Raw genomic sequence first — 24,252 nt, forward strand, 5'->3', positions numbered from 1 at the left:
ATAACCAAGATTTTATTTAAAAATTAGCTATAATTTCGCGGCTAATTATAAATATTATTTATATAAATAATTTGTTTACATCTATTCAATATAATATATGACGTATAAAAACGATACAAACAAACAAAATCACAAAAATGTAAAATACACAAACACGGTTCCATCATGACTATGTATCGGTAATTACTAAACTACATAGGTTTTAACACATCACTATTTTCTCTAATTTTTTAGCCATCTCGTTTTCTATTTATCAATTTGGGTTTTCATAGATACAAAATAATATTTATAGTTTATAACTTATGATATATAAATATAAGATTACAAATAATACATATTAAATAGTAGTTATTCAATAATTATTATATTATTGTTAATGAGAATGATTTAAAAATTGGAATTCACATGATATATTATATTTACGTCCATACAATAATTTTGCAACAGACAATACCATTTGTTGTTTAATGCACACATGACTACTGATGCAAATTACCCACAACACAATAATTATTATTTTTAATACAAGTGAACTAATATTAAAATTTTAATAAACTGGGTATTAAATCGTAAAATACATAATCGAAATACTTTTTAGTAGTATAATACAAGGTAATTGTTTAAAATGATCATAAAAAGTGTATTACATTAGCTACCGTTTAAATAGGATGAGTTACAACAATCGTATTGGTTGTTGTACCCCCAATACTGACCATTAAGTATTAAGGTAAATTATACAAAAACCTATAAAATAATAGTCATCAAATTATACATATATGAAAAATAAACTTATTTATATTTATAGCTGTTGGATTGGTATCATATTATTAATGGGAAAATATCATTGCCATCAAATTGTTATGAAATAGTTAAATACTGAATGTATGGGTATATCCTACAATTTAAAAAAAAAAATGTATAATAAATTATAATAAAATTGCACCATTGTAGAATGTATGTGCGTCAAATTTTGTGCAACGTTGAGTTTCATCGATTTGGATAGAATATAAAATCATCTTTGGAAAAAAAATATTGCCATAAGTACAAAAATAAGGTAACTAAAAAATATAGATAAAAATAATATTTAAATACATATTTAAAAAAAAAAAGAAACAAATAAATATAAATATTTGGAATAATTAATCGTTTTAAAAAAAATTAATAGGACGGCAACAAATATTTGGCCATGTTAAAAAAAAACAAAAAATACTTAAGACTATTTTAGTGGATTGGTCTTGAATAATTATAATTATATTATAAAAAAAAAATAATAGTTCACTTTAGTTTGTTATCGACATAATTCGATAATATGACTATAGTAAAGGAGTGGAGAGTAGATTTTAACTGTTCAGACGGAGGTGGAGATCAGCTGAGTCGTCCACCTCGCTTTCTGTCGTATCTACTGATCCTGACCTTTCAGTTTTGTTGGGCAGAGCATTGCCGTTGTTCACCCACTGCTGTTTCCATGCCTCTAGCCGCATCACCTTGGGGTTAAAATTATATATTTTATGTTAAGTCAAATTTAATTGTAAGGAAGTTTTTATAAACACATTTATTTCCACCAAAACAACATGCAGAGAATTAAATTTTGAATAGAAGAGTACATTAATATGTGTTAATAAGAATTTTAAAACGTGCACTCACTGTATCAGCCTAGCCACTTCCATGGCTCGACGTCTGGCGTGGTCGGTGAGAGTAGCTAAAAAACACCATTTTGTTTGTTTGATTGTTAATATTGTAAGCATGCTGCAGTGTTACTTTTTAAAGCAATGTTAGTGTACATTTAGAAATACATTTTATATATATGTATAACACAATTTTAATTAAAATCACTGATATCAATTTTTTTGTTATTAAGCTAATAGAGCACTATGAAAGGTATTTTAACTGATTTGGGGCACATATTTCCAACATTTATATCTGTTGAAAGTCGGCATATTCGCGTTTTATGAGTTATAAACAAATTAAGGGGTCTCAGGTACAAAAAATAAAAAAAGTTAAATTTCCTATTATTATTATTGTCTAAAAATGATTTATATTTATTATTTATTGAACCACCTACAGATTCGTATCAAAGCGTAAAATCACTTTCAATTATAATAATTCTTATTGACTCGTGACCTCTCTAACGCTAATATGTTCCGTCATCACCACTATGACCCCACTAAATTGTGCTGGCTTTTTTTTTAATTTATCCCACTTGAGTAGGAATAAACATTTATGGTCACTCTGCAATTACGTTTTTTAAAATAAATTTTTAATTGAAATAAACTGTAGTTCACCTTTTTACAATGTGACATCGGTAAAGGGTAAAATAATGCATTTGTTGTAATTTGAATGTTATTATTATAATCAAACTTAAAAGTGATCAGTAAATATATAAACGAATATATTTAATATATATAACAGTACATAAGACACGCCATATGCCTGAAAATTATGTATTATGATAACATTTTTAGTTTTTAATTTTTACTACTTATTACTAGTTATTAGTAATATTAGCTTGTTAGTTAGGAACTTACACCATAAAAATTAACAGGCTGTTATATTATTGTACGCACGAATTAAGTGCGACATAAAATTTAAAATGTACAATTGCTGATTTTTATTTTATAACTCACTTCAGCTTTGAGATCAGCTACTTTATCCTGAAGTTCTTTAACTTTATCACTGTCGTCCAATGAGTTATTTCTGAGCTCGCCTTCTGTTACCATTTCTTCATTCTTGTGTAAAAAAAAAAAAAATATAAATTAAAAAAAACGATCATTACTATTATTAATTTTAAATTTTATTTGTGTTAATACAATGATTTTTTTTTTTTTTTTTAAATAGTATTGTTCTTAATTGAATTGATAATTTCGAAAATGACAAGTCATAAAATTAAAATTTTACTCTAACCACAAATAACTTAATTACCATAAATTAAAGATAGTTTGCACTTTCATCTATTTATAAATTTATTTTTAATTAACATGTTGTTTTTGCAAGGAATAGCAAATTATCTTTTAAAATTAAGGCAAACAAAAAAATTACAATAGTGAAAAAAAAATGTGTAACATAAAATATGTACATAATTCTGTTTAAACATTTTTTAATCATTTGACAAAAAACCACTTTTGTAAAAATAGTGTAAAAACATGTGGTTTTCGAAATTATGATTCAATTATTGTTGAGCTTTCAGAAACTAACTTTAACTTCCAATCTAGATATTTTTTGGTTTAATTCAGCAACCATTTGAGCATGTTCAGCTTCACGTATTCTTGATGATATTATGTCGTGTTTCATCTAAGAAATAGTTACCAAACATTTAACACTTTATTATTTATATAAATATATAATGATAATAATAATATGATATTATATACCTTTGATTCCAAGTCCGTATATTTATTATGCTGTTCACGAAGTTTAACGACCAGGTCTCTTTGTTTTGTTTCTGCAAGTTCCAGCTGCTCTTGGAAAGCTTTATTCTCTTCATCCTGTCTTCTCAGTTGATTACCACTGACTTGGACTTGAGTTTCCAACTCCATGACCTAATGAAAAAAAAAAAAATTCTAATATTCGTTTTAAGACTAGAAATACACTGCTCGAATGTACCTTCAGTCTTAATTCTTTGAGCTCGGCTAAAGTTTCCATTTCACGAAGTCTAGTTGACATTAGCTCTTCTTCAAGCCGCTGTGTTTCAGCATTATTCCAGTTCAAGAGATTACCTATCTTTTTAGGCGTTGAATCAGGTGCTGGTGGAGGGTCGACTCTTTTCTTTTCTTGTAAATGGCGTTGCCACTGAGTATTTATTTCGTTTACTCGTGTTCTCAAGTCTTTTAGAGATAAATTGGCTTCAGCTTCTCTCAACTTTACTGCAATCAGTTCTTCTTGCAAATGTGCCACAGAATTGTCGACTACCGATTCTCGAAGAGTTCGCTTGTCCTATTTTATTATTTAATTAACTAGGTAGGTATTCATAAAAATATTTATTAAAAATGCTTACGTGTTCTAATTCGCCAATTCTGTCTTTAAGATCACGAATTGAAGCTTCATTCTCGGCATCCCTCAATCTCACTTTTACCAATTCATCTTGAAGATCTTTAATCATTTCTTCTTTTAACGACAATTGTTCTTGTTTTAACGAGAGCTCATCAAGAGACGACTGACAAGAATTGTGCTGTAAATCAAAAACAAAGTTGAAAGATTAAAACATAAGTAGTGAGTGAAAATTGTATTAGCTTACGTTTTCTGTTATCAGAATAGACATTTGTTTAATTTCTTCAAGAGCATTCTCGAGTGCATGCGATGTTTCCAAATGAGTATGTCGTAATGCTGTTAGCTCCCGCTGAACAATAAAAGTAGTTTCTTCTTCTTCCGCGCGAGACACTTGTCCTCTCACCAATAGACCAGCCAACTCACTCGACTCGGCTTCAAGAAGTTCTACTTTTTGTCTGAGTAGTCGATTTTCTGTTCGAAGTTTCTGTCACAAAAACATTTGAAATATAAAAATAATTATTATATATTTTTTAATTATCAACTAGTTTTAACTATATGGCCGCCCCGGTAGAACAATGACACAACTGCAATAATTGAAATTCTACAGGAGAACCAAAAACCTTATGTGTTCGCATGCGTATGTATATATATATATCACACACACACACACAAAATTATTTAGGCAATATTTTTAAGTAAGCATACTTCTGAGATCACGTCAAGTCATATAAATTAAAAAAAACATTGATTTGTTTAAAATAGCTTGGGTAATTTTTAACTGAACTTTTGTATGTTATTGAGCATGAAATATACAAAGCCTGCGAAGAATTAACACTAATATTCTACATAATCTGGGCACCTTGAGTTCGATCATTTCCTCTTGTTCCTTGCTCTTAATGGCCGTATACTCCTTCTCGAGTTTTTTCATACGTTTAGTATTGTACTTGATAGTGAATGCTAATGCCATCAAGCCATCCGGATCATTGTTGGCACGGGAAGGAAGTTCTTTTTGGAAAAACTAATTATTAAATACGTACATATTAGTTAATATAAATTACCTACGTAATTGCACAATAATGTAAACAAAATTATATTAGTATCACTTACTCTGAGCATTCCTTCCATGTCCAAGCTTAAGAGATCATCTTTGCCTAATTGAAGCAATGCCAAAGCTACTTTGAATATGATTTCTATTCCTTCTGATAGAAAAGCATCTATTATCCTAAAATAGAGAACATCATAGTTACAAGTATGGATAGAGATTAACATAGATGGGGATTATATAAATTATAAATATTATATTATTATACAAATCTTACAATTTTTAATTATAGAAAATGCTCAATATAAATAGAGGGATGTCTAAGCAATATAAAAGTTAATGAATCGTTAAATTTTTGAGTTAAGTTACTTCAGTTAAATTTTTACCAAATACCTCTCCTCCTTTTTTTTTTATACTTATCTACATATAAATAAATACATTAAGCATTTGCAAGACTTATAAATGGATAGATGTCATGCTGGATTCTACTCAGATTAATGGTGTCTCGTCCCTACATACAAGTATTGTATCGGTACAGATGACATTTATGATGAACTACCTGCAGGCAGTTGGTAATGCTAGTGCCGTAGTGAACAACGTCAAGAACCAGCTGCTTGCATACATACTGGTGTGGAAGCTCTGCGATTGGAAATGTACATAAAGTTCTGGAATGTGGTCCTGGAATACAAATGAAATATAAGTAACAGAATTAAACATTTCTCGGGTCAACCACGATACCTGAACCAGATTTTCCAGCTGGTACATGCAAAGACCGAGTTCGGCCATTGATGGTTTGAACATGTCACGCATTTTGTAGTCCTGCATTATCTTAACGAACACCGCAAACGCTTCTTCCTCGGGCATTTGCATCAACAGCAGACCTACGATAAATCCTGAACCCTGACAGTAGCCAACCTCACGGTCGTGCAACGAGTACGCCTTCATGACATTGAACAAGCTCTCCTGGCCCAGGCCATCTTTCTCTTTGAAGAAGTCGTGTTCAGGGTATGTGCGCGCAATATCTCTCCTTATGACCTATGCGAGAGGATAACAAAAGGTTAGCGTGTCGCTTTCACAACGGCGGTTTGGTGTTGTGTATAAGTGTACCTTTTCACAAGCGGAAGTAGCTTTTATGTACTCCGGATACTGTTTCCTAATGGGCGAGTCGTTAGCGCCGCACAGGAGCTGCCAGACGATGCCGCGGAAGTGGTGCGGAACGCCTTTGCGGACCAGTTCTTTGAGGTAAGCGTTCTTTTTCTTGCTGTAGCTCTCCCAGTCGTTGACCACTTGGCCCCACAGACCCCATACGTCCTCTTCGCCATCCTGGCTGGATCCCGTGCCTAGGAAATAGCGAAAAACTATTAGTACACGCGTGACGTCGAAACCTGAATTAACATTCCCAAAAACATTGCGCTCGACGGACCTCGGCGAATGCCTCTGGCGTGTGCTTGCGCGTACAGCGTCAAAAGATTTCTGAAGTGCTTTTTGCTAACCGGCGGCCTCAAGAGTTCGCGGGGCGCCATTGCTGTTTTTTTTTTTTTAAGCGAAACAATAGTGTTTGCGCATAACTACCAAACGGACGTGGAACTTAAAACTGTAGTCGCGCGAAATTCAACAACCATTATGCGACTCTGTAAGTTCGGATTGGAAAGAAGAAAAAAAAATTGAAAAAAAAAATACTGCCGAGTGACATATATGAATACAGATTAACGGTCGTGTCGAAATGAATAATCAAACGCTACTACAGAGAAAAAAAATAAGAAAAGATAAATCGGAATATAAAGCGATAATTTTAATTGTACAATTAATCAAATATATAACGGCCAGTGTTGGACACGACGTCAGGGTGACAATATTATACACGTTATCATGCGTGATTTCAAATTATAAGCGATTTCTAAAATTGATTTTCTAAAATGTTTATTTACATGTAATTACGAGTACTATTAACATCCGCGTGTGTACAATCTAAGGAAAAGTCAATTGTTATTACAATTATTGTGCACGTCAATTGTGAAATCGGATAGCTTTTCATTGAAGTTTATGGAATATAATAACTCGCCCGACAATTGACGCTAAATTAAATAAAACCCATCCGTTTTAATTTACATAATTTTCGGTATCGTTACAAATAATTATATGGATTTATATAATTTAGGTTGTTAAAAGAGAGAGAGGGTAAAAACTAATACATAATCGTTTCTTTAAAAATATATGACCAAACACGTTACGTGCATTACTGCCAAGGACATATAATATACATGTGGATATCTTTTTAATTTACAATACCCTCAGTGTTCACTAACAAAACTAAGAATAATTATAAACAACAACAACGCTATTATCGGTACTACTTTACCAATTTGTATTTTAACATTTAAAGGCAGTATACATAAAAAAGAACTATGCATTTTCTGATCTTCAAAAAGACAGATATATACGATTAATACTAAAGTTGTAATGTTGGACATTTATTTAAAATTATATTCACCGGCATTATTTAATTTTAAACATAAAAAAAAGGATGAATCATTATCATAGTTTTCAAGAAATAAGAATAAAATGTACTATCGTGTCGATATTACTATTCAAGTTTTAACCATACGATACAATATGGATTTTTTTATTGCATTACAATAAATAAACATAATATATGCATCATTATTTGCTTTTCAATATTAATAATAAAAAAAAAATTACCTAATTATCATTATACTATCATTATTAATTTATTAATTCAGATTAAAGATAATAAATAATATCAAAATTATAATTAAATGATGCAGACAATTTATTTTGTTTGAATTAATTTCATTATTATTCTAGATTGTCAACAAATTAGCTGTAAGATAAAATAATAGAACTAACTTTCGGAAGTTGTATTTAATTATATATAGTTTAATTAAAATGTAATATACTTATTACCAAATTACTTTCCCAATTTCGAATTCTTAAACAAATTCTAAATATTATCTTCGTTAAATAAATGAGCAATTCGGAATAGATAAAAAAACTAAAAAAGGAATATCGAGTTCATATTCTTCCTAAATATCAAAATGCATGTATTACAACGGCCAGCGAAGGTACTATACTATCCATGGTATGACAGATTGAAAGCATAAGGGAAATGTCAAACGAGTTAACTGTTTTTTTAATTATCATTTTATTATTATATGAAATGTACAATGGTGTTTTAACGGTAATACATTTTAACGTTTGCACGCGAGATGATAACGGAACCAGTAACAATACACAGTATTTGTTTTAAACATTTTTAATTGTTATTATTACCTCTTATTCATAAGATAATAATGAAATCCTGTATCGGCTAATAGTGCTGTTATGTGACATCACACATATCAGCACATAACAAAAAAATCATCAATATAACAATCAAATTTTATTTCAAATGGTTTACAAATCCGTACAATAACTGATGACTTTAGATGGTGTTATATTTAATAAGCATCAATTTTTATTGGGCCATTAAAAAGCAGTACATTTTGAACATTATAATTTAATGTTTATTAGAAGTAGTTTATAAAATAATCGCAGTTACCAAAAATTCGACGCCCCCAACGAATAATTACGTAACTCACTTATTTTTTTTTTTAACTGATAACACGCATTTTCTGTATTACCGGCGAAAGAGGTATTATCTCAATTGTGTTCTTTAGAACTGGTCGATTCAAGATACGACCTCATTTATCGGTTATACAGAAGACGTATGTTGTCAGAGAAATTTTTTTAAAAGTTAGTTACGTCAGTATTTGTAGGGGGCTTAGAAATAAATTAAATACGATATATTCTTATTCACGCCATTCATGTTTAAACCCGTTTTCTTAAAAATATGTAGTAAAGTAGTACGAGAATTTCTTAAAGTATTTTAATGATAACTACTCAATACGTTACTATTTTTAAATATGTTATATTGGTGAACTTATGGGCTTGATTGGAATACACTTTTAAATAATTGTCCATTCCGTAGTCTTATAGTTAGGTATTATTTTTTAAAGGGGCTTGGAGCACAACTAGTTTTCATACGATTTAGACCAATAAACGTTGCTAAATTAGACATACTTCCCAATGTTGGATTTTTATTTTTAAAATATGTATGCATTTGTTGACAAATGAAGAGCACAGGGAAAGAACGGTAGTTAGTAGTCCATTTATGAAAATTTAGAGTATAGCAAAAACAAAGTTCGTGAATTCCTCTCTCTCTTACATAAGAACAAAACAAATCACATTAAGTGCTATTCTACTAAAAAATGTATTTATTTAAACAATCTATTGACATTAATAAAACAAATGAATGGCATATATTGAAAAAGGTTTCTAATTTAATTTCTAGGTACTAGGTTTCTATTAGGGTTTAATTGAGAATCGGATTCACATCTAAATATACAAGGCGGCTCACTTGATACAAATCGCTCTGTTTACGCGACAATAACATTGTAGGATGAATACCATTGTAATAGTATTTAAAAACATGGTTATGAAGTTTATAAAAACGTACTTACCGGACACTAGTGATATTTGAGATGCATCGGAGCTCTTCCTGGAGTGCGTGCTGTTGTTTGATATGGAATTCAACGATTTGGCATCCGACTCGATGAGCCTAGAGTCATAAAAAATTGTCATTTTGTATTAAGATTATATTAAGCACAATATAACTTTTCGCTTAGTAACTTTATAGCACCGCGATAAGTCGCGCAATTAATAAGATCAACGCGAATCGTCAAGAATAAGGTATAGTATAGACTCGGAGTGTCTAGGCTTAGTATATTTCGTAAAAGCAAATAAATGAAGAGTTTAAGTAAAACGATGGGGTCGTTTTATAATACGTGGACTACACACAATGCTTTATGAGTGATTGTCGGGGATTGAGCCTACACTGAAAACCATAGTAGTTATGCTTATTATCGACCGTTTGCTATCATTATCTGGCATAAACGATAAGCCTAACAAGATAGGGCGACAGTTTATTTTTAATGATTCTAACAACAACGATTACATGATCAGATATTGTAAAATATTGTTACAATATTAAGTGCTAAGAACAGTAGATTAACACGATAAGTATTATACATTTTTTATGAAAAAGTACGTTTAATATTGTAATCGCATTTAAATAATGTTAAACATGATTTAATAATAAGAATTTTGGGTTTTTAAATTAAGCGAGTGAAACATATTTTGCATGTTAAGTTCTTACGCTCAGAAAATAATGTTCTCTAAAGAGATACAAGAGATGTATATTTCAAATCTGATACGAATAATATAATGTAAGTCAATTTAAGGATATGATTAGCTATATTACAATAATAACAACTATATTCAATGAAAGTTGACTGTTTACTGACGAATATTATATTTTGTCAAGACTAACTAGTTCTAAAAACATTAAGATTTACCGAGCCAATTTCAATTTTAACAGGTTTTTAAAACCCATATACGTATTTTGTTTGATGACTCACCATCTTCACTCACATACTTCTCATAGAATTCATTAAAAAAATGCATAAAAACCACAGAATAAAAGACTCATAATTAAATATAGACTTATCAGTCGTACAGTGAAAAATTCAGATTAATCGATTTTTAGTAGTAGTGGAATAGAGTAGTGGAATAGGCTTCGGCCAAAATTTAAATTTTACTTTAAACATAAATAAATATTTGTATTTATAATATGTTTTCTTGATGATTAAATATATTTTTACACATTAAAATAAAAATGTTGAAAATTAATGATATTAGACTAAGATCAAATTAATATACCAATTTCACGACAAATAATAACTGACAAAAGGTATACCTATTTATAACTCAGTAAAACAACAAATATTATTTAAAATATGTGAAAAATTAAAATAGATTAAATCATTAAAAAGATATAATGGTACTAATAAATAATAATTGTTTTGTTTAAGACTAAAATTTAAATATAAGTCGGAACTTGTTTTATGGTACTCTGACTGGAATTATTATTACACTATAAATACATTTTTTTTTGTTCACATTAAGATACAGACAATACTTTTAAAATATAATTGTCCGACAATTAGATAAAAAAGTAGATACTTATTTTCACATTTTTATCTTGATAATTTTTCCATTTTTCATATTATGATAACAATACAAGATTAAATATTTTAGTTTTTACTGATATTCACCAAAGACGATTTTCCGTATAATTATACCAAGACGGCGAAATGTATCACAAGTATGTTTGTTAAATATGTAATCCGTTCGAAAATCGTAAATTTAAAACTATAGTTATAGGTGGTACTTTTTTTATTGACAATATTGACACAATATCGCGTTCGAGTGATTACTACTAAGTATTATTACTATGATTTTTTTTTTAAGTGCTCACCTATTGGCCTCCTCGAGTTTTGCTAACAGCGCCAGCTCTTCGGTATTGAGTGCCGGTTTGCTACAACGGCTTCCGTCCTCGTTATTATTGTTATTGTTAATATAGTCTGTGGCTGCCCTAGACGATACCAGCATATCAGCCGAAAGGACTGGTGGACTCATCACGACCGTCCTGGCCCTGAGGCCGAGACGTCGGGATACCGCCGGGTTTGGTTAATCGTAAGTTTGCCGAGCCGGTTGAAAGACATTGTGATTGATTAAAATCTAAAAAACAAAACATAACAAAATTAAAATGATTCAGAAAGTAAAAATACCAAAATATAGAAGTTTAATATTATCTACTATTAATAAAGTGTAATAAAAACAACTATCAAAAGTGACACTCTCTGTCTGTATATACACGAAATAAATAAAAAATATTAGCTGGCCTATAGTGTACTTTTTTTAAATCTTTTGTACAGCAATGATTTTTAATTCAAATTAATAATGTACATTGTAAAAACTACATTATTTTGGTTATACCTAACAAACATTACGGTGTCTCTTACTAATTCGAACAAGTTTCTTTTTACAAATCTTTATGAATTTTGGTAGTAAAATAAAAAAAAAGTGTAAGTTTTTGTACCGGGTGTAATACCACCTTCCTCTGGTTAAATTAAAATCCTGTTTTCAACAAATTTTAACTTTTTTTAACATTACATTCACTATGTAGGACCATTCAATAAATACAACGTCAATGACGGGCGTAAACCAGCCAATATTAAATCAAAAGTAGTTGGGAGTATAAAATTAATACTCTGCTAAATAATTAATAATAATTATATTAATTTCTATAACAACGGGTTTGACGAGAACTATATAAAACAGAAATATTTCATTTTTATTATTATATAAAGACAGCTGTTGCCTCAGACAATCAACTCTTATTTGTACGATTGAATTTTTATTAATTTTAACACTATAATTAAATTGTATTGTTTAATATATGATACTTTGAAATATACTAATCAAGAACTTATTTCTACGTGTTTTAAGTTTACTTAACACCCTTTCCCAAACATATTTTCTTAATGAACTACTAAATATAATATACATAAGGATATATGTAAAATTAAGGTCCCCAGAATGGGTCAGCCTTCAGCCACCAATTTCAAGAATCCAGCTCTGGTATTATTGACATAAAATACAAATCACAATACTTTAATCAATACAATATGGTTTACATTAGCACAATACAAACCAGCAAAGTCTAAATATGTATTAAACACAACACACGAAATGCGTAACAATCCCGAATGTGCAGTATAAAATAGTATACTATCATGTAAATTATTGTATTCTCTAATGGGCATTAGTTTAGTTTTGTTTTAAAGTGGAAGCTAAACACACATGTACCTAATAAATATACAGACAACCAAATGTCTAAAAATGACGGTCGTAATGTTGTAAATTTATTGTAAATACATAATATTATTTTTATTTTTAGTTCTATAGTACTTTTAAGTGCCTACTAGTATAACTACTGATTTGATAGTACCAAGTTTTAATAGTAAAAAAAAAAATGTGATAATAAAGAAACAAAAGTAAAACTAGTCTCTACACTAAACATTGGTAACACGCCAATAGGTGCATCATTAATAGAAGATAATATTATATTAAGTATTCAATAAAAAAGTTTATGGTTTTAATCGTCTTGAACAATTTAAGTTTGAAAATGCTATAATACGTGTTTCAAATATTTAATTTATTATCAATGTTTCATATGCGAGACGTAAACAAAAATAAACTGTAACACGTGTTCTTTGAAGCTAAAGTGGTAACGAACAAAATATATAACACACAAACACAAATGTCTACAAAAAATAATTTTTAAAACATCAAACACCATTTATTTTGACAGCAATTCGTTAGTCGCTGTTTTTACTATAATGACTCAATTGAATTGACATATGGATAACATAAAAAATGTCATAATAATCTAATTATTGCAGATAAAGATGACAATTTTAAAATGAAAAAATGCATGAATACATTATGCTGTTAAAAATCAGCAAAAATATTACATGCTCCTGAGTATAATATAAGGTTAAACCAGAGTTAGTCTAGAATTAAAGGCTAAACCAAACAATTTGAATAAAAAAAAATCAATAAACAATAACAATAACATTAGCAGTAAGCATTAACACGTCTTTTATAAGCCTTTTAATGTGGCATAGAAGTGGTCTCAAGTTCAATGCAAAATTAATTTCAAAATGCAGTGCCAAAAAAATTGAATTGTGTTTATGACACAATTATTGTACACACCGAACAACAGTTGTTTTTTTATAAAACTGTAATGTGATATGTAACCCCAACGACGTTTTAAAGCGTTAGTTACCTATTATCATCATGTATGTAAATGTGTACACTGTACATGGCAAATTTGAATGGTAATATCATTCAAAAAGACAACGTAGGTAGCACATTTTCTACAATATGTGATTAAGAATGAGGGGCCGCCGTAAATAACAAAATAAGATAACCTACATACCGCAATAGGCAACTGCTATGTTTAAACTTAAAATTACTTAAGGCGTCTTTGCTTTTATATAGTTTACCGAAGAACAAGAAGTTTTTAACTTAAATAAATGTAAAACTAAACATATGTGCAGAGAGTAATAATCTGAATGTAATGAAGTCATATTATAACAACAATTTAACGGGCGTTTTTATTTGTGATATTTTTCAACGCATCTCGCGAATGACAATTATAAATATTAATATAAAATTATTCATTACTATATTTTTTAAACATTTTACCAGAGTTCTATGCACAATGTAAATGTATCGTATTGTAGTTTTATAAAGATACAATTACAAATAATGGATTTAGGTCTTTGATTTAAACATTTTAATAAACCATGCCCACCAAATCGCTCGATATTTAATCCACACTTTTTTTACTTCGTTGTTTTACTACCTGTGATTAGTATTGACCGGTATGACGTGGCATTTTCTTTTTTGGATATTGAATTTGCTATGAATTAAGAACATACCGATCCACAACGACAACGTAGTAGTATAAAATATGGCAATTATGGTACCCAATACTTGCAAATTTTATTTAGTTTTACAAAATTACGAACATTTTAATAATAATAGAGAGATGACAATTTACAATATAAAACGTTTTTTCTTGGACCAGACGATGGAAAGTTAATAAATATATATATTTTTAATCATTTGTTCTCAAATACTTATCATTTAGTGTTTAAACTGGACTAATATCGAAAACGGTTGTTATCAGTTTTGGCCGAATAGTAAAAAGTTTCAAGCGCATAAAGCCATACGATTTAGTTTAGCTTTTAAGTAGATAAGAAGTCACTTGTGGTGAGATTATTATTTAATATTGTGATTGTTTAGTCTCAAATGTTATACGCCTATACACACACTATTGAGTATTGATTACTTTCATGTTCAAGTACAATATTTACAACGTATATAATTATATATTATATTATGTCTGTCGTGAGCGCTAAAGATGAAAACATTGTTGCCAAAATACGACGTATTCGCGGAGAGTATATGATTTTTATGGTTAAGGGTTTTTATTATTATTTTATTATATATTATGCACATTAAAAGAAAGCTACAATATAAATATAAAATATTCATAATTTAAGTTCATATATTATTCAATCTGTATTCATCGTACTTGGTTACAGGTACTGTGACGGGTTTTTATAAGGAAATAAGATCATCACCAATAATAAACTTAAAAAACAATAATTAATAAGTATTTATAATTAAATTTGTAATTGAAATTACAGGACTATTCACGCCGTGCCCGTGAGAATTTACCGTTTATTTTTTCCATTATTTCTCTATAACGATCATTTACCACGGGAAAACATGACGTAATTTATGCCAGCAGACCAAACCTACCTTGAAAACGCTTCGCAACACCTGATCAAACCGAGGGCATATTATTTTTCACCACATTGACTGATTTTATCATCAGTTTAAACTAGGTACAATAAAGGACAGTGGTTTTTATGTACCTACCTACTTCCGAGCGCCTGACAGTGTAACAATAATGAATAGTTTCAAACAAATAAAAATTAGTACACCAACATAATATAGGAAATAAAACCATGTATAAATGAATTCATGCGACAAGCGATTTTTTAATAATTCATAACTTTTGAATTTGTAATTCATTTCTTTTAGTACTCTGTGGACTTTTTACAGTAGAAATATATATTTATCTAATACTAAATAATCCTTAAACTTATTAGGGTACGGTCAATTCAGAAAATATAAACTTAACTATATGCACTTAGTAATACATATAGCTTAACAAGGATATGACCAGTTTTTTAGTAATTCGTTATTATTTGCTATACTTGTAATGGAAGTGAATTTATGGAAAAATAATTTATTCATGTTTATGTATAATATATATAATCATTAATACTTATTAATTAACTAAATACTTCAATTAAAATGTTTAAATTACGTGCCTAATTCCAAGTTGAATATACTGTCTATGTATTATTTAACTAAATAAAAAATAGTAATTTTGGAAATAGTTTTGAAAAAAAAAAAGTTCTTACTTATAACTTCAAAAGTAATTTCGACCGTTAAAATCTGACTTCAGCGTCAAAATTAAATATACATTCTTCGCAACGCGTTATAACGATTAAATATTTTAAATTTTGTTTTGTACACTCAAAGAGAGATAACTAAAACTAATAAGTATAATCACTAGGACATGTAAATTGTATTAGAAGCTAATTAGTTGTAAAACTAAAATTGTAAAACGCGACACAGATGACAATAACGAATAACAAGTACGTGGGCAAAATTGGCGAAACAAATTATTATATATATGTAAGATTGATGCAATTAGGTCGAATGAGGTCATATGTATGATATTAAATAAAGCAGGGAACTCATAAAAACACTATGTTTATTAGCAGTACGCTTCAGAGCTTGAAAGAACTACATAATGAATGGTGTAGAAAGTGCGAAAAATATAAATAAATATTTATAGACCAATTTAATCAAAATTATATAAAAACGGCCTGGTTATTTTACTAATTAATTAATTAAAGTGTATATATATGTAACTCATTAATATGAACAACAAGTTGTGAATGACGTTATACAATAGTGTTCAACAAGTTTTGCGGGTTAAATCTCGCGTGACCAGCTTATAAAAGTACTAACATAAGAGGATTAAAATCGATCGTAAAACAAAAGAAATAAAACACATTTTCCTTCCTGTAAATAAAGAAAAATTTATTAAATTATAATAAACATTATCAATCTAATCTGTGGTGTAAAATATTGTTAAACTCAAGTGTTACTGAAATAAATATAAATTTAAAAAGAACATATTTAATAAAAATAGTAAATACATGGTCTGTTGTTTATTATATTAGTTTATATCTCTGGAATTGTGTAATCAAGTAATTTAAAAATTATACAAACGTTTACAGTATCTAAACCTAATAGATAATATTTAAAAATAAAATTATCTTATTTAATTTGATTTTAAAAGTAGGTACTTGGCAGCAATATACCAAAACACTCGAAAGAGTTCTACAATAGTTTTTTTTACTAAACCAATTACTATTAATACACTATTTAAAAAAATTATATTGCTTACACAAATACTAAAAAATATTTACATAATATATCTTATAAGCAACAATAACAATAGATGTAGTTATCGTTTTATCCTATTTGTATTTGAAATATTCGTTGTGCATTCATTTGTACATAAAATATGTTTAGTATTTACATATAATATTATTTAAGAGAACATATTATATAAACCAAAAAAATGTGTTATTTTATAGTTTTAACAAAATATAATACGACAGAAATATATATAAATATTTTTTTTTAATAAAGTGATCGAAGCATTGCTAGTTTATTTGAACTGTGGGTTACGAAAAATTGTGTTGGACAGTCGGCGAGTTTAGTTAGCGTAGGCTTTATGTGGGAAGGAAACGTAGGTATAACAAGTTGAAACCTACGATTATAAGCGAGAAAATATTACTTAAGGGTAAATAATGTATTATATTATTTACTGGTAAGTATGTATTTAATGACATACTTTTTTTAAACATTGTGAATAATATGGTAAAAACCAAAATACTTTAAAAGAAGTATTCAATCAAATAAATTACTAGACTAAGTTCACTAAATTAAACTTGTAATGATGGTGTACTTCTTTTTAGCTTGGATTCGGAGTGGAAAATGTATGTATTGGTTTACTATTTTGGTGAGATTTTGGATTCGCGATGACTAGAACAATTTAAAATCCTGTCAGGGAATACTTATTAATCTTTATTCAAACCAATTTAGAAGCTTGAAATCTGAAAATTACTCCGAGAGTGTATATAATGTATATCTCGAGAAGAATATTTAATGAAACCTTTTCAACTTTGCGTTAAAGAAAAATAAATTTAATTAATAATAAATTATATGATGACTTATACTAGGCATAATATTTTACTAACGGACACACATAAAAACGTCTATAAACAATTAAAATTAAAAATAACATTTTAAGTCAATAATGATTTTATAGTGTTTTTCCTGCTACAGTTTTTTACCATTTTCGGACTCTAATCAATGATATTCCTAAAAAATTATCTAATTAATTTTAAATATTAACTTCCAATAAATCACAAGCTAGGTACTATAATTTTCTTTTAATTATCTTTATTAAGAACTAATACGCGTTTTGATGTCATTATTATATTATTATCATTCTTATTATTATATCGCTACTGTGCTGAAATAATGATTTTTAATAAATATATTTTATAGCGATCAAAAAAAAGTTATAATCCTCGCACTAAATATATAATTAATTGTTAGTTAAAGCTATTTAAAGTATTTAATCCTGACGCAAAACGTCAACGGCAGGCATTAAAATCTCGAAGATTGTTTTTTTGATAAAGACTTCCAAACACTATAAGAAACAAATGAAATATCAATGGAATAATTATAGTAATAACCGTCAGTTCTACAGCGGACGTTATATGAAACAACATACATCCACAGTGCACACTGCACAATATATTATATAGGAGTACCTCATAATAGCTGCTATACATTGTTGTGTTTTAATTCGTGTTTATTATAAAGTGTAACGGGAGAAAGAATTTTAATTTCGCATAATTATGATTCTATATAATAAAACAGAACAATTGAATTACAGAAAAGTGTTGCACACATAGACCCTGATAGAAAAATAAACACATTTTTAAAGAACATTAAATTTAGTATACATCAGATTCCATACTTATATTTTAGGAAATAATCATTAACCCGAAATAGGTTTATTATAATAAAATAATATTACAACTCATAGACAATTTTATTTTAAAATAATTCAAACAACGGTTTCGCAATTTTGTTTCTTTTAAGGAAATTACATTAAATTTATCCTTTTGGAACTGGTCGACAAACGGAAAACGGAATGCAATAGGGAATTTTCAATTTACTGAAATATAATTCTTTTATACAAATATATAAGCCAAAAACCGTATCACGGAAAGTAGGTCGTCTTTCCACAGCCTTAATGATGTAATCAATTTGAAATATGTTCGGTTCATTGGTTTTCAGATATTTTCCGAAGTCAACTGCGCTATAGAGCTACAATCTACATATGTAATGTAGGTCTGTGACCGCGAGTAAGGAGCACACGAAAGTTTTCGTATCCAGGTGGACAATGATTTGAGACAAATTCAAGATGGCGCGCTTCTATAAAGTCCTTGAGATTACATTAAATCAAAAATTAAAAAGCGTCAAATTATAAAAAAAAAACCTTGAACAATGTATACATCGGTTCTAAGCTAAATTAAACATCGCTTTTATGGTTTAAGTAGAAATTATAGGAGATATATCATTCGTATACTTAATGTTGAAATGTAACACTTTTTTTGAGCTTTTACTATATTATAAACATAGGTTGCCTAGTGCAAAGGTATAAGGCATTATTTATAACTTTACAGACACGACGTTTGGAAATGTAATGTGCTATGTATATCATTTCTTGTACTTTAAATCATGAACAAGGCCTTTAGTAACAAACATTTATACGACATATTTTATATTACATTATTATTTATTATATTATATTTTAAAAAATCTAATTAAAAACAATTAACGCATACAATTTTAACAATAATACAGTAAACACGTACATAAAGGAAACGTATTAGTTTGAATGTGTTAAAGCTTTCGTGGATTGATATATCATTTGGATGATTTTTGGATATATCCACGTCAATAGTTATAGGCCGACGCGACGTTTCGGACTTTGCAATGAGTCCGAAACTTCGGCCTATAAAAATATGCGTCACCGAAAATGTATACCTTCCAATCCTTCCTTATTATTTAAAAAATAATAATTATTATAAGATCCGGAGTACTATCACTAGGTGTCTTCTCCTATCAAGATTTCAAGTGAAAAATTATATTATGTCTATTTTATAATTTACGCCTATTGTACATAAAAATTGTATAGATTGTGTAATTAAAATAATAAAAGAGAAAAAAAGTTTATGTGCATTAGGACATTCTGTTTTATTATTTTTGCACTATATGACATTACAAACTCTACCAACTGTAAAAATTTAAGACGGTCGCCCATTGCGATTATGGGTTTATGGAGCTATTGTGCTTAAGCAATTACTAAACACTAATGTCCATGATAATATTCATATTATCGCGACACGGGGTTAATTAACTCTATACTTAACTATACTCATCGCGCTTCGTTCGCCTTATATAGTGTATTTATACGTCTCCGACCGTTATGTATTTGCTTTTCGCCAATTAGCTGGCCGAACACCGTTATGATAAAGATACCTACGTCGTGAATTCGTTTCGTATGCTTCGTGCACACAAATTCGACCGAAGACTGCATATAATGTTATTCTAACAAAAATATTCCACATATGTCAGTCTTCTAGTAAATATTATTTAAAAATGTGAAACGTGTAGAGCAAAAAATACCACAACGTTAATAAGGGAAGATCGGAGCGTATCCTACCGAGATCGAGTACCCTATTTGTAATGTTTGAAATACTGATTAAGAAAATCGACGAATTTCCAATGTCCTTGTAATTCTACAGAATCGTTTGCGAAATATGGGTAAACGTTGAATTACAAAATAGAATTCTTAAAATGTTACCATATTTATAATCATTTTATCCATTTCAGCGTGTCCACCGCGAAACAGCGTCGAATTTCACATAATCGTTTTTTAAAAAAATGTATTGCTTTTACGGTAAAAAAACGTAACAGGTAAAACACGTATTAAAGTATCACATCTATGGTCAGCATACCGAAAAATACAATATATATTCCATGGGAGTGAAAGAAAAAAAACGTACACCGCAATTGAACTAAGCCCGTTCAATGACCGACGATGACTGACTAACAACTGAACAAGTAACAAGTAACAACCACTAGGTACTACTACTACTACTACACTACTGTATATCTATGATAAAACCGCCACGACGCCGCCACCGCTGCCGGTGCCTCAGTCAGACATAGCCGTAACACACATCGGCCAACCCATTACAATTCAGTCTTCTCTATGGGAGTACCAAATTATAATTCTATAGTGTACCTGCTAATATCGTTAAATCGTTTGCTCGCCAACCGTATCGATAATTATTTTTCGGTGCAACAAAATAAAACACTAGATCGCCGATACATTAACCGGAATGACCACGAGTTATTGAGATTTATACGATTCTATTATACACGTTCATTGTCGTATCGAGTTGAAATGGAATACGCCAAGATAGGTACATGAAAAAAGATCGTTTTTATCCGAATTAACAGGGGAAATTTTTTTCATACAGTTATGCAAGATCTGGAGTATATTGACATCATAGGGGAACGTATCAACGTGACGAATGACAAGCGAATTAAAATATTTTCATACACACGGCCGGTTACTGTCATAGACTTACAGTTCGAAGGAAATCGTGTACACTTGAAATCACTTCTCCGCCTTTCACTTTCCCCTTTGTTCAAAAACAGTGCAACGTTGTAAACTAGTATTCTTTAAAAGAAAACTGCATTCATTGTTTGATTTAAACGCTAATAATTTCGTAAATTATATTATTTCATAATATTATTATTTATCTTTAATTAACAATAATAATATACTAAGAAAACAATCTTAGCTCACATAAGTATATCGCTATCTTTAGCGGTAAAAGCGCATTAGTAACAAAGAAACAATTATTATTATTTTACTCAAATCAAAGAAAGATGCGCTACCTACAAATAAAATATAGGTACTATTGAACAATTTGATGAAAAAAGGTAAACCAATAAAATCAGCTAAATACAAATGGCCGTGAGGATATTACATTGTTAACACAGCTGGAACATTATTTGGTATTATTGAGAGAATTCGATAATAGTTACGGGTGGTTAATTATGGGCTACAAACTGAAACTACTGAAAGCTTTCAGTCATATTATTACAGCGGATCTCAAATAGTTGAATTGGCTGTTTAAAAAAAAACAATGCACGAAAATAAAATTAAAAAGTATTAACAATTAATTATACCATTGATTTTAAAATTTAGTATACATAGTATATTTTGAAATAAATGGTTCAACAAAAATAATATATCTAAGGTCATTAGGAATAATATAAACTAACTACGTACAATTTATTTGGGAGTAGATTTTAAGTGCGGAATTGGGGTACCTACCAATTTTTTTTTATTTGGGGTAGGGGTTATTTTTTAACTTTAACTGTCACGTTCATTAGTCATTACATTATGTGCCCTGGAATCAAATCTAATAACTTGAGTATCATAGCTTAAATATACTTGGTTATCTACAATAACCTTGTATTTTGCCCTTTAATAGCAAACTTAAATTTTAAATTATGGAAAAAAGAATACATTCAAAGTTAGTGGCAAAAAGTGTTTGCATTGTGTACTTTTAACAGTTAGCATACTGTGAAGTACCCTTATTTTTTTCCACAGATAATTTAATAATCTGCAATAACCTACTATACGTAAGCTATCTAGCTGTCTAGTACCAGTCTAAGTTCAATACTAGTAAATAAAGATACAATACACCAAATACATTCTTCTAGCTCATTTTAAACAGATTAGGGAACTTACACAATGTACATAATGACTTAATTTTCTTTTCACAAGCACCTGTAAGTTATTTCCTATCTGCAAAATTGTAATTGTACGCAGAAGTATTATTATTTTTATAATTTTAAATATGTAAGTATACATTTTTTACTCGCCCTTGTCCTAGTTAATTTTATTTTAACACATTCAGATATAAATGTATGTAGGTCTTAATTAAACTATCAATTATTTTTTATTGGGTATGATAAAACTCGAGATGTCAATTTTGATTAATATTATTAATTATTATAAAATACATAATTTATTTCATAATTTTAACATTTATTTAAAACCAAATATTAAGAGCAAGAAAGAAGTCAAATAAATAAACAAATCAGAAATAGAAGGCTTCTAAAATTTAAAAAAATGAATCAGAAGAAGAACTAAGTAAACTCAGTTTTCTTGAAACCATTCTATAAACGATAGCAATGTTAAAATATAATATTATAATATAAGTATAGTATTGTCTTAATTTTATGTTGTGGCCAAATGTTTTTTAAAATTTTTTTTTAAATTTGGCCTAAATCGGTTTATTGGTAACATTCATCTGGTCAGTTATTTTTAATAAATTTAACCATTCATTGTACTCGTTGTGAAAACATCATAATTGTTAACATGATAGTACAGTATAGTATAGAATACTATACTGTCTTATTATATATTCTATATTATTGTCTTAATTTTATGTTGTGGCCAAATAATTTTCCTTAATACTCCTACTGTCTCCATCCTACCACTGTGACACTTACCATGTCGCTTAAAACGTGACGGACAAATTTTCAGAATAACCCCCAGCCATAAAACATATAAATTTAATCTAAATATATTGTACAAATGATTAAAATATAATATAAAATACTAAAAAGAAACAATTATAAACTAAAATAAGAAAAAAAATGTAAATTATTGGCAAAATCACTATTACAGATTAAGAATAATAAGACATTAAAACAATTTAAATGATAATTAGGTATTAAGAAAATGAGAAAATGAGTGGTAAATGTCCACTTAGTTTAATTTTTAACACTCAGTTATTGAATTTTTAGTTCATATTTGATATTTGTAATGGCCTAATACAAAAAATCAAACAACTTGTTAGCGTTGAGAATTATTAATATATCTAATATTCTATAGATATATTATAGGTTAAAGTTACCTATAATATTTACATGAGTACATTGTACATATCAAGTAAAGAATGAAATTGATAATGCTAAAATGTACACATACTAATACATTAATAACAATTATTATTCGATAACAACCACCAACAGGGGCCCGGCCTTAAACCTTTTGTTAAGTGGCCTAGGCCTACAAAAAAAAAAAATAAATAAAAGGGGCCGGAAAATTTAGTTTTCCCGGGGCCGGCAGAGATGAGTACGGCTCTGACCACCAATCAATATTATATTGAGTACTTAGAATTAATACGATTATTAATGATTTTCAAACTTACCAAATAGTTTCTATGGTGAACAACTAAAGTATGTGTAAAGTCTGTAAACGTCACTATTAAAAGTAGTTGTTTTCGCTACGATCGTGAATTGCAGTGAATCATATTATTCATTAATTATACTTATGCCGATTGTGTGTAATCAAGTATTAAATACTAAATAGTAAATACTAAATAATAAAGAAATCTGCGAAAAGTGAAAACTGAAAACTAATC

At 28.8% G+C, this 24,252-nt stretch overlaps 1 protein-coding gene across 2 annotated transcripts; it reads right to left on the reverse strand.

Moving 5' to 3' along the window:
- Positions 1 to 26: 26 nt before the first annotated feature.
- On the reverse strand, positions 27 to 24,252 carry LOC126836187 (ecotropic viral integration site 5 ortholog). 2 transcript variants are annotated; one of them, XM_050569379.1, is made up of 16 exons: positions 24,040 to 24,252; positions 11,403 to 11,665; positions 9,547 to 9,644; positions 6,134 to 6,366; positions 5,765 to 6,061; positions 5,586 to 5,704; positions 5,092 to 5,206; positions 4,844 to 5,002; positions 4,232 to 4,468; positions 3,992 to 4,165; positions 3,601 to 3,930; positions 3,369 to 3,536; positions 3,193 to 3,288; positions 2,625 to 2,726; positions 1,645 to 1,699; positions 1,370 to 1,484 (listed from the first exon to the last, which is right to left on the reverse strand). In XM_050569379.1, the coding sequence occupies exons 2-15, from the start codon at positions 11,561 to 11,563 to the stop codon at positions 1,649 to 1,651; spliced, it is 2,340 nt and encodes a 779-aa protein (XP_050425336.1). In that variant the 5' UTR covers positions 11,564 to 11,665; positions 24,040 to 24,252; the 3' UTR covers positions 1,370 to 1,484; positions 1,645 to 1,648. The 2 variants fall into 2 exon arrangements, with proteins under 2 accessions (XP_050425335.1, XP_050425336.1); XM_050569378.1 differs by lacking the exon at positions 1,645 to 1,699 and having other exon boundaries at positions 27 to 1,484.

This window comes from Adelges cooleyi, unplaced genomic scaffold, assembly GCF_023614345.1.
Source record: "Adelges cooleyi isolate 19-005CV unplaced genomic scaffold, UGA_ACOO_1.1 ACOO_flye_CR_arks_rails_tigmint_CR_PRNA_23, whole genome shotgun sequence".
NCBI lineage: Eukaryota > Metazoa > Arthropoda > Insecta > Hemiptera > Adelgidae > Adelges > Adelges cooleyi.

Coding starts and splice junctions, on each gene's coding strand:
- LOC126836187 (XM_050569378.1), bottom strand. CDS start 11,563: ATGAGTCCACCAGTCCTTTCGGCTGATATGCTGGTATCGTCTAGGGCA. Junction 3,931..3,991: donor GAATTGGCGAATTAGAACAC/GTAAGCATTTTT, acceptor ATAATAAAATAG/GACAAGCGAACTCTTCGAGA. Junction 3,537..3,600: donor TCAAAGAATTAAGACTGAAG/GTACATTCGAGC, acceptor TTTTTTCATTAG/GTCATGGAGTTGGAAACTCA.